Source organism: Miscanthus floridulus, chromosome 7 (assembly GCF_019320115.1).
Source record: "Miscanthus floridulus cultivar M001 chromosome 7, ASM1932011v1, whole genome shotgun sequence".
In the NCBI taxonomy this organism is placed as follows: domain Eukaryota; kingdom Viridiplantae; phylum Streptophyta; class Magnoliopsida; order Poales; family Poaceae; genus Miscanthus; species Miscanthus floridulus.
In genome coordinates, this window is record NC_089586.1 from 74,251,961 (window position 1) to 74,263,899 (window position 11,939).

The 11,939-nt window shown below is 47.5% G+C and overlaps 1 protein-coding gene and 1 pseudogene across 1 annotated transcript; one reads left to right on the plus strand and one right to left on the minus strand.

The window, feature by feature from the left end:
- Positions 1-2,422: 2,422 nt before the first annotated feature.
- Positions 2,423-6,101, minus strand: LOC136467093 (heat stress transcription factor A-3-like). The gene is given in 5 exon segments (XM_066465641.1): positions 2,423-2,995; positions 2,997-3,158; positions 3,160-3,225; positions 3,227-3,895; positions 5,220-6,101. Coding segments are annotated over 5 exon segments (1,518 nt in total). The 5' UTR covers positions 5,622-6,101; the 3' UTR covers positions 2,423-2,776.
- A 1,350-nt stretch (positions 6,102-7,451) lies between these two features.
- LOC136465660 (7-deoxyloganetin glucosyltransferase-like) lies at positions 7,452-11,661 on the plus strand (annotated as a pseudogene).
- Positions 11,662-11,939: the final 278 nt, after the last annotated feature.

An 11,939-nucleotide genomic window follows, 5' to 3' on the forward strand; every position in this document is an offset into this window, starting at 1 on the left:
GGAGCCTAAGCACAATTTAGCAACTTATAATTAATAATAAAATATGACTAACTAAAAGTGCTTACCGCAGTTCAGCCGTGTCAAGCCTTTTGAGCCTACATCCCCTCATGTTATGTTTGCTAAGCGGTAGTAGCTTACGCTTGTTTTATTTCAATACTTTAGCAAAATCCCGGATGGGTACTAGATGGAGGTTCTTCAGTGGAGTTTTTCAAGTGGTGTTAGGCTTGTGATCAACCAGTTGACCATTCATGTGGTGTTGGAGGCTTCGCCAGAAGAATAGAGTTATAGTATATACTGTAAAGTAAGACTATGTCTTTTGTAACAAATACTTATGTGCTATGTAATAAAGACATTGTCTTTGGTATTACCTCTTCATTTGTAATTATATATGTAAATTGAATTCCTAGGCACACATATGGTGTGTATTTGGTTCTGTTCTTAAAACCAGGTGCTACAGCCTGCGCCGCTCCCACACCCCGCCGAATGCCGCCACTGCCTCTGGCCATCCCCACTGCCGCTCCTGACGAGGCCACGCGCCGCGCTGCCCAGTTTCACTAAATTTTAAAAGAAAACATCATTTTCAGTGTGCACATATTATTTTTGGCCTAAACCCTAAACCCTAAAATACCCAACCAAGTCCTAGGCCCGACAACAAGCCCACCCCACTCTCTAGGTAGAATAGTCATTTTGATCTCTCGAACTATATTTTTATTTTTAAATGTTTCAAATCGCCATTCCAGTACTCAAAATTTCCTTTTGGATTCAACTTCATCGTAGAACTTTCGAAGTGATTGTTTTAGTCCCGACACTTTATATTTTGGGCTCAATTTTATCCATGAACTACAAAATTGCATTTCAGTCCTTAAACTTTACTTTTCAGCTCAACTTCGTCCCTTGTCCTATATGAAACTCCATGATATTGCACCGATCAGCTCTAGGACCACAGATGGGTCATCATTAGGTACCAATGTCCTTGGCGTCATCCCCAACTATCAAATCAAATAGCACACTTTCGACATTTATGTCTGTAAAATGAATATAAATATAGATCTGAATATCCTCGAATATGAATGATCGAATTGTTCATATCCTAGTGCTCAATTATATATTTTTTTTCATTTTAATAACTAAATACTACTTAAATTGAAAAGGACCGGGCCCTGCTTTGCTCGGATCCTAGTGTCCATATGTTGTGCGCCATTCCACGTAGTACTACGAGAGACCAAGTTAAATTGAAAAGGAAAGCTTGAGGACTAAAACATACTCCTACTTTGATAATTCATGGATGAAGTTGAGCCTAAGATGTAAAGTTTGAATTGTTATCTTTAACGTTTCATTTATTTTTTTTTAAATTTAAATTGTTGTATTTGAATTGGGATCATTTATATTAACTATCAGTATTATAGTTCGGAATCATTTAGTGTCAAATATAAAGAATACATAGAGTATCCGAGAAAAGAAAGAAAAATTATAGTAGCCTTGGTTTGAGTGCTACACTGCTACAGCTGGTTTTAAGGGTTGTACTATTTGAGAAGAGAGAGAGAGAAAGAGGACTTGGTGTGACATTTTATTGCAAGAAAAGATATTTGTACGAGCAATCATTAACATGATTAAATTGTTCCAGATGTTGAAGTCACGCTAAGATGGTGGAAGGAAATCATGGCAATCATCGCGTCATTGAAGAAGAAAAACCGGTTCGATTGCTCCGTTCTCCTGTCCATCTATTGTTCTTCCACCTTCTGTGGAAGAGCTGCACCTACGTACGTGGTGGAATCTCCTCCCAGTATCTGCTCACTCGGCTATTACTTGGCGACATGAACACGTAAATAAATTAGCCACAAGAGTTTCAGTACCAACTCCTGGGCAAAAAAACTGAAACTTATGATCATCCTGCTTCGATGTCCTACTGTCACCGGACTGCGTCAGAGGTTGATCACCACTTGGTGGACTCGGACATAGTCTGTAATGCATCTTTCAGTTTCAGTGTAGTCGGCAAAGGATCTTTCAGTTTCAGCGTAGTCGGCAAAGGATCATGAGGTTACACCGGTTCAGAGTTCTTGGATCAAACAAAAGATTCAGCTCATTACCAGCATATTCATGATCATTTTGGTCAGCATTGCACTACCTGTATATTCATCTAGACAAAGACGTCCTGGCAAGGTTTCCTCACGACCACTGCAGGAGGACCATAAATTTAACAAATATCTGACCACAGGATTGTGCACCGACAAACAAAATTCAGCTATTTCATTTCCGAAGATGAAATACATCCAATGAGGAGAAAAGGAGACATTCAGCAGCACATCTGCAATTTTTTTTTGAAAGGATCAGGAGGGGTTTCGGGCCTCTACTGGTTAATATATTAGATAATAAAAGCATTTACAAAAAGGGATCAGCAGCACATCTGCAAATTCCTTGGCTCTGAAAGAATGGTTTTTTAAATTCCATTGCTCATTGCAAGACATTCACAAATCGCAAGTAAAAGAAACAAAAAATAATAATAAATGGGGAAAAAAGAATCGGCCAGAGCAGTTAACAGCTGCTCTGAACAAATTAATAGGATAGAAGTTTCCATTAAAAAACACTAGGGGTGAATGAATGGGAAACAAAAACATACTACTACTGCTGCAACTACTAAGTGCCATAGTGGGCGTATCTAGGAGCTCATCAGCCTCGCTCCCAAATATCAACATAACTATGGCAATGTCCATAAGCTAATTGTAGCACTTCAGTGGATAAAGCATCACCATATTGTCTGTCTCACACGGAAATTCATCTACGGCTTCTTCATACTTGGCTGCTGCTGAAGAGCAGGGTCATCAATAGCACACTTGTCCAGCTGCAGATCAGCCTCATCCAGTGCCTGGAAATCAAGCTCCCAGAATCTCTCAGGCTTGTTGGCAATGTCCATCAGATAGGGATCACTAGCATGGCTACTGAAAGCTTGTTGACTAGTGCCACTGCAAGAGCTTTGCAGGGCTGCTGAAGCATCAACAGCCCCACATTTGCTGATCATCAGCGTCCATCATCCTGCCTGCTGCCCCTAGCATGGTGCCTGAAATCAACGCCATGTTGTCAGGCAATGGACTGAGGCAGTCGGCTTCAGAAGAGGTAGCGTCCAATCCTGGACACAGCACATTCTTTCCCTTGGACCTGCCTGATTGTGGGATCTTGACCCAGAGGACCAGAAGCTGGAGGCATCTCCAGTAGCTCAGCTCCACTGCCTGAGTTCAAGTTCTTCTTGTGTGTCGAACCCCTGAATCAATTCTCCAATATCCTCTGGTGCCTCGATGCCTTCAAGCCCCATGTTTTCTGAATCCATGCCAAAGTTGACGTCATCGTCTTCCAAGAGAAAATTCTGAAGTTCTGTGATGTCGTCGTGCACGCTTGTAGCCATGGGAGAACTCACAGCCAAATGTGGACCACTCTCTCCGGCATGCAGTGAGCTGGACTCACCTGACTCTATGCTATGAGGAACATGCTTCAGAAACTTTCTTTTCACCCTGGTGGAGTCAATCTCTTTCTTCTCCCTGTGTAGCTTCAGCTGCCTCACGAAACTCGGGTTCTGAAGGAGCTTGGCCAGGAAAGAGACCATCTGCCTCTGCCAGTCCTCTGCAGATTCCAGCCTGTGATTCAGCGTGCTCATGTGCTCAATTGTCTGGCGGTGTTCCTGTTTCAACCTTGCCACTTCTTCAAGCAGTGCGTTCTTCTCTCTTCTCAGCGTGTGGAGCTCAGGGTCCAGGATGGATTCTCCAGAAGAAGAACCAGGCTGAATGCTGCTTTGTTTTGTTGGTGAGGACCTGCGCCTGACAATCCTCTTCAGCAGATGCTTGCTATCTCGCAGGAAATCCTCGTGAGCAAACTCCCATCTGTCACCATGAACCTTGCGGAAACCCTGAGTAGATCAAACAAGGTACACAAAGTTATAACTATCAGAAAGACAAAAAAAATTCTTTTTTCTTAAAGAAAAGAATTAGCTACTCCATAATTATTCAAAGGAGTGTAAACACGCACTGAATTCCATTTGATGCAGTAATACGACAAAAGCTTCATCCATAATGTCATCTCCACCTAAAACTTCACCAAGTAACTAGCTTCCAGTTATCACTACTCAAGAACTAAACTTCTATCAAGAATTAGTACTGCGATCTCCCAACCTTATCATTGACAATCAGGAAACTAACTTCCAGAGTTGCAGCGAGACTGGGAAAAAAACTCAATATAATTGGAGCACATGGCAATTAAACCCCTAAATAGACACTAGAGGAGTCAAGGATTTAGGTTCTAGGCCTAACAATGAAGAAGACAGGACAGATTATCAAAGCAATTGGGGCACATGCTTATTTACTCTTTATGTATTCTTATCATCCAGTCCTATACTAATACAAAGGAACTGTACTTGTTTTAAACATAGGAGTATATATGAAGTGCTAATCTTCCAAAAAAACTTTTTTTTTGAACGAACAAGCTTGAGACGGTGCTCATTTCATTGTTAGAAAAGGAAATCTTCCCAAAATAATAGTGTGTTGGCTTCAAGAAATTACGGCAACATGGAGAAAAGGTAAGCTGTAAGAGGCAGACGAGCACTATGCCAAACCTGTGAAGACCTGGGGCAGAATATTTAGCCGAAAATGCATAGCCACACAATGCAGCAAACAACCAACAAAACATTCTGCAGCAGTTGACTGGGGAATGGAAACGAATGTGCAGTCTAGCCCTACTGCTGTACACTCCAAGAAAAAGAATCGAATTGCAACAGAGGTGCGTATGCACATGTGGATCGTGAAGCTTACCTTGCATAGCGTCGCATCCCGTGAAACGGATTAACCTTGCCCATCACAGGATCTACTCCTCAGGATTGTCTCAATCCTAATCCAACTTATACTTTGACGCGGCCAGTTTTGGTACGTGTTACATGTTCGGTTCAGCTCAAGCAAGAAAGCAGGAACAGAGTACACACACCATTTACAGAGCACTTTATACATGATTCACACGATACAACACCACCAACAACCAAAAGAGAAACAAAATCGGCAGCAATATCTCCATAGGCAGACTACACGGCAGCAGGAATCTTACTTAGGCACATCCAAGATGATCAATAACAGAACAGGGGGGCATGGACCGAAGCAGAGCATTCCAACAACAGAGCCACGGATCGTGTGTGATTTGTGAGGGGGGAAGGAAGAAAGGGAGGAACGGAGGAGTTGTGTACGCACATAGGTGTTGAGCTGCCTGACGAAGCTCGAGAAATTGTTGTGCTTGAAGTTGTGCGGCAGCACGTCGCGCGCGAAGGTGGAGGGGTCCCACACGACGAAGCTGTTCCCGGCAGCGCCCCAGGAGATAACCCCGTCCAGCGCCGGCTCGCTCACCAGGTCGTACGTCTTGGACAGGAAGGGCGGCAGCTGCGGGCCCTGCAGCAGCGCCTCCAGCGGGCGCGGCGGCTCGGCCACCGCCGCCGGCGGCATCAGCTGGTCCAGGGACACGAAGGGGCCCGGCGGGTACGCCAGCTGCTGCAGCGGCACGTCCTCGTCCTCGAGCTTGGGCTCCAGCAGCATCGCGGCGGCGTAGGGCGCGTCGGGGTCATTAGCGTCGGCGGCGGTGGGGCGGGCGCGGTCCATGGTGGCATACGACGACGCGCGGGTGCGCGGGGGTTGAGGATTGGGAGGAGGTGGAGGAAATGGGCGGCGAGAGACGGGGCGGCGAGGAATTTATAGGCTTCGGGTGGAACCGACATACTGTGGCCGGCCATCGGCGGGCGCTCCGCGTGGACAGCCCGGGGGACTGTCGGCTGCCCCTGCCGGGAGAGAGCGGCCGGAAAATATCTTGGGGGGAAGGAAAGCGCAGCGCAGGCGACGCGGGCGCCGGGCGGCGGGGGGTTGCTTGGGGGCGAAGAGAGGCCGGGATATTTTGCTCGGGGAAGCTCAGGTGGGGCGTGTGGAGTCCAGTGGGTGGCCGTAGCAGGGTCAGGGTGTGGGCGCTGGCCGTGTCAGCGAAGGCGGTGGTGTGGAGCCCGCGTGTAAGCTGCCTGCCGCCGGTGGTGGTGGAAAGTGGCCGTCGCCGGTTTGCGTCATCACGGGGTCATCCTCAGCCACGGCTGGCTGCCGGCAGCCGGCGCTGCCAACGAACGCAACAGGAACAGTGAGTCACGAGTCACAAACTCACAACGCCACAACGGTCGCATCGATTTCGCTCATAAACCTGGTGGACGAACTTGCACACAAGGCCATGGCCAGGGGAGCGGATAATAGAAAAAAAATTCTCTCTTGTCTAAAGCAAACTAATAAGGTGAAGTTTCCAAAAAAAAAAACTAATAAGGTGATGCAAATACTATAAATAGCTAACTTTTCCATAGTAACATTTAGATCTTTTTAGTCAAAAATAATTTTGCTAATAATTTTGTTTATTCATTCGACTTTGGTTGTCCTCTCGCATGCGCCCTCTCATTCTCCTTTTTTTCTTTTTTCTCACTCCCATCCTATCCCATCTTTGTGCAATTTCTACCAACGCCAAATCAAGATACCCTTTAGTTTTTGTGAGTTTCGTTAAGTACTATCCATATTTTTCAATTCGTTAGCCCTCTTGTAAATTTAAATTTTAGATCAGTGTGTACCTTCTCTTGTGTCCACTTGTGAGCTTCTCACACTTGCACATATGGGAACATATATTTTTGAAAGGATATATGGGAACAGATATACTTTTCGTCATAAACCTGGCCACTGCAATAGTACGTTTCTTTCTGGGTCACTACCACTCATCTTGCTTGTGATATGGGAACTCTGGAAGGAGCGAAAACAAAGAATCTTTCAACGAAAGGAGCTATCAACGCTATCCATGAAAATCAAGGGTGAAGCTAGAATTTGAGTGCTCGCAGGTGCAAAGCGCCTAAGAGAGCTTCTTTTATATTGTTAATTCCTTTTTAAACTCTCTCTACTCCTATGCTCATTTCTTCTGCTTTATTCAATGAAATTAGGCACAATCTCATACCATTTTGTTCAAAAAAGGTCATTGCCACGAAAAATCATTAGATTGGAGCCATGATTGTTATAATCAACACGTTTAGTTTGGTAATTTTTCCTTCGTGAACGAAGTAGACGAAGTGTGCGACTCTAGAGTGCTTTAGTGATTTTGTTTTATGTGAGTGTGCCAAGACATTGGAGTCCGATTTGGATAGTTCTTTGGGTGGCAGGGTGCCAATAGTTTATCGGAAGTATCGCAGGCCACCAGCAACTTCATTTAGAGGGTGTTTAGTTGTGTGAATTTTGGATTTTGGGTTAATGTAGCACTTTTATTTTTATTTGGCAATTAGCGTTCAATCATGCTCTAATTAGGCTCAAAACGTTCGTCTCGTGATTTCCAACCAAACTGTGCAATTAGTTTTTTTTTTCGCCTACATTTAATGCTCCATGCACATATCACAAGATTCGATGTGATGGGTATTGTAACACTTTTTGGAATTTGGCCTGGCAACTAAACACGGGGTGTTCTTCCCATTCCCGGCGCAGGGCCACGTCACGCCGGCACTGCACCTGGCCAAGCTCCTCCACGTCCATGGCGGAGTCCGCGTCACCTTCGTCCACTCCGACCGCAACCGCCGCCGCCTGCTCCGCATACGAGGCCCCGCCGCGCTGGCCGGCGCCCCGGGCTTTGGCTTCGCCTCCATCCCGGACGGCCTTCCGCCGCCCTGTGGTGAAGACGATGGCGACTCCCCACAGGTTATGGTCAGCCTGCTTGCGTCACTCGACACCTTTGTCCCACACCTCAAGAAACTGCTCGACGACCTGTCTGCCTCTGGAGCACCGGCAACATGCGTCGTCTCCGACATCGATCCCGTCCTGCGCGCCGCCGCGGACGTGGGTGTCCGGGCGGTGGCCTTCTGGACGATGAGAGCCTGCGGGCTCCTGGCGTCCCTGCAGTGCCAGCAACTCATCGACAAGGGCATAATTCCCCTCAAGGGTACTGCATGGAGATGCTAGCTGTCTCTGATTAGTGATTAATATCGATCCGTAGATGAACAATGTTGAAACCGGTGGTGACCACCGAGTTCACGATCTTAGAGCCAGTTTACAGCCGCCCCAGCTCATTACCACGAGCCTGCGCTCCCATAGGTCCCAGATCCACCGGAGCTACAATATATAAGGCCTTGGGTCTTACTCAACCCAAAAGACTAGTCAGATAGGTGAGGGTTCTCCCGCCTTATATGTTATGTTCCACCACCATCGCTACGCAATGTGGGACTAAACCCCAACAATCTCCCCCTTAGTCACACATTGGGGTGCCCACATCGGGGTGCCCCCCTTAGGGCAGTCCCAATGGTGCATTGATGATGGTTTCTATCCTCATTAAATGACTTGCCACTTAGGCAAAACGCTGACATGGCAACGTAATTAATGAAGAAAGAGAGCAAAAATCATAGAAATGGTTTCTTCATGAAGAAATCAGGTCTACTCTTGACCCAATGCACCAAGAAACCATGAAATCGCCATTGGGGAGAAACCACCAGTTTCTAGGGAGCTCGTGTCGCATTTCCATTGGAGGAAGAAGATAGAGTTGGGAGAGAGAAAGAGAAAATAATTATTACTCATAGAAACCATGGGTTGGAAATCAGTACTTTTTTGTGCGGTATCCTATGTTATAGAAACTACTAGTTTCTTTCATTGGGACTACCCTTAGTCACACATCGGGGTGCCCCCGCCATATGTGATGCTTGATATTTTTATCGGGTTTAGCTTTTTTTTACCATGGGCTCACGATACCAATTATTAGAACCGGTGGTGACCACCGAGTTCATGATCTTGGAGCTGGCTTACAGCCGGCCCGGCTCGTTACCACGAGCCTGCGCTCCCACAGGTCCCAGGTCCACCGGAGCTACAACATATAAGGCCTTGGCCTTACTCAACCCAAAAGACTAGCCTGATAGGTGAGGGTTTTCCTGCCTTATATGTTGTGCTCCCCCACCATCGCTACACGATGTGGGACTAAACCCCAACAATCTCCCCCTTAGTCACACATCGGGGTGCCCCTGCCATATGTGTGACGCTCGAGATTTTTTTATTAGGTTTAGTTTTTTTACTATGGGCTCTGATACCAATTGTTGGAACCGGTGGTGACCATCGAGTTCACGATCTTGGAGCTGGCTTACAGTCGGCCCGGCTCGTTACCACGAGCCTACGCTCCCACAAGTCCCAGGTCCACCGGAGCTACAACATATAAGGCCTTTGGGCTTTACTCGACCCAAAAGACTAGCCTGATAGGTGGGGGCTCCTTCCGCCTTATATGTTGTGCTCCCTCACCATCGCTGCACGATGTGGGACTAAACCCCAACAATCTCCCCCTAAGTCACAACATCAGGGTGCCCCCGCCATATGTGACGCTCGAGATTTTTTTATCGGGTTTAGCTTTTCTGACCATGGGCTCATGATACCAATTGTTGGAACTGGTGGTGACCACCGAGTTCTCGATCTTGGAGCTGGCTTACAGCCGGCCCGGCTCGTTACCACGAGTCTGCGCTCCCACAGGTCCTAGGTCCACCGGAGCTACAACATATAAGGCTTTAGGCCTTACTCAACCCAAAAGACTAGCCTAATAGGTGAGGGTTCTCCCGCCTTATATGTTGTGCTCTCCCACCATCGCTACACGTGGTTCATCAATTGCTACCAACCATCAATGTCCAACTCCGTCTACAGATGAAGAGCAGCTGCGCGATGTCTACCTAGACAGCACGGTCATCGACCCGGTGCCGGGGCTACCGGCAGACATGCGCCTGCGCGACATGGCAAGCTTCGTCCGGACAACGGACCCCGATGACCCCGTGCTCCGCATCGTCCTTGCACACATGCAGGCTGTACCGACGGCCGCGACCGCCGTCGTCCTTAACACGTTCGGCGAGCTGGAGGGTGAGGTCATCGCCGCCATGTCGGCCGTCCTTCCACCCATCTATGCCGTCGGCCCGCTCCCGCTGCTCATAGAAGCCTATGCCGGCCCACTAGAGACGCTGAGCGCCAACCTCACCAAGGAGGACGACGGGTGCCTGGCTTGGCTCGGGAGCAAGGAACCCCAGTCCGTGGTGTATGCCAACTTCGGGAGCATAGTCGTGCTGATGAGCCAGCAGATCGAGGAGGTCGCGTGGGGGTTGGCCAACAGCGGCTACCACTTTCTGATGGTGCTCAGGGGCGCCATGCAGACGACCACGATGCTAGCGCCGGAGTTTGTCGAGGCGACCAAGGACCGGGGCTATGTGATGAGCTGGTACCTCAGCGGGAGGTGCTCCTCAGGGCTGATCCTGAGTTTATTTGGACCTAGAACGAAACTAAAAGTTTAGTCCTTTTTATATAAACATGATAATATTACTAGTACTACTCATTGCTAGTATATACACACATATATGAAATGTTACTAATAAGCAGTTAACTGAATGCAAAAACAATATTCATATGAAATAATTTGTATATACATATTAAATTACCTCAAATCTCTAACATTCCTCGATGCGAAGTCATCAATGATGGTGTCAATATCAATCTCATCCAACAATCGCTTCTCAATGCATAATATTGCCAATTCAATTAACCTCTCTTGTGATATTGTAGATCTCAAATAGTTCTTCAACGATTCTAAATTTGAGGAGCTTTTTTTGGTTGATTCCATAGTCACTGGCATAGTAAACAAGATGCGATAAGCAATCATGGAAGTACTAGGATAACAATCACCTTATGTAACAAACTCAAAAATCTCCAAAGCTGTCGTTTGTCTATCTGGCAAAGCGGATTGCATAACCCTTAGCTCATAAATTAGATAATTTAAATTAATGTCAGATGAACTATTTAGAGAAACAATTATTAATTGTAGTTTTATAAAATAGGGAATTGGACAGATAAGAGATCACGATCACGTACCTGATTATTGCTAGCTTGCTGCTGCCTGCGGCCTGCCTGATGGTGATAGAATTGGATGAGACAAGAGATCACGTCACGTCTTTGGACTGCGGTGCGCAGCTGCATGGAGGTGCCGGCGAGCGGTGACTCGCTGGGCAGGCCCCTGTCGTCTCTAGGACGCTCGACGCTGGCTCGCGGAGAAAGGAAGCGCAGAAATCGTGGAAGTCCAACTTCGAGCTCGAAGAAGAGGAAAGGAAGCCGCAGCGTCGCGACTCACGCGGTGAATGCGTGATCACCGGTGTTTGCCGTATGTTTGGGCTTGTGCCGAGTACTAGTACTACGTGTATACCTGGGGAAGGGCCCATTGGCTCAGTGGACCTGAGACGGTTGTCCCTCCCGCCCCGCCTCAGGGCTGGGCCTGGTGCTCCTGCACCAGGCCATCGGCGTGTTTCTGATGCACTGTGGGTGGAACTCCATGCTCGAGGGCATCTGCTCTGGGGTAAAGCTTACTCCGGGGTGCCCATGCTGCGCTGGCCCTTTGGTGCGGACTAGCATACCAACCGCCGATTCACCTGCACGGAATGGCGTGTCGGCGTTGAGATCGGCAGCGACGTCAAGAGAGGGGAGGTGGAGACGCTAGTAAGAGATGTCAAGGGGAGAAAGGCAGGAAGATGAGAGGACAAGCTGCCGAATGGGAGGATAGAGCATCTGCGGCTTCAGAGCCAGGTGGGCCCTCTTGGGTCAACTTTGATAGGTTGCTCAATGAGGTTTTCCATGCTTGATCCATATCGATCTAAGAGCATCTCCAAGAGTTCCCTAAACATCCTTCTAATCCTTATTTTTTAGAAAGATAAAAAAAAACCTTCTCCAACGACTCCTAATATTTACTTTCAATCTTTTAGGACTCGGGAAAAATGGGCCAACGTGCGCAAAGATCCGCGCTCTCCCTGTCCGCATATCCTCCCTGTCGCGCGTCTTCCTCCTTCGCACACCACAGGGAAGATTTCCCGCGACCTTTTTCCCCGGCAATCTTCTCCAGAGACGCAGCGTGCGAGGTTGCAGCAG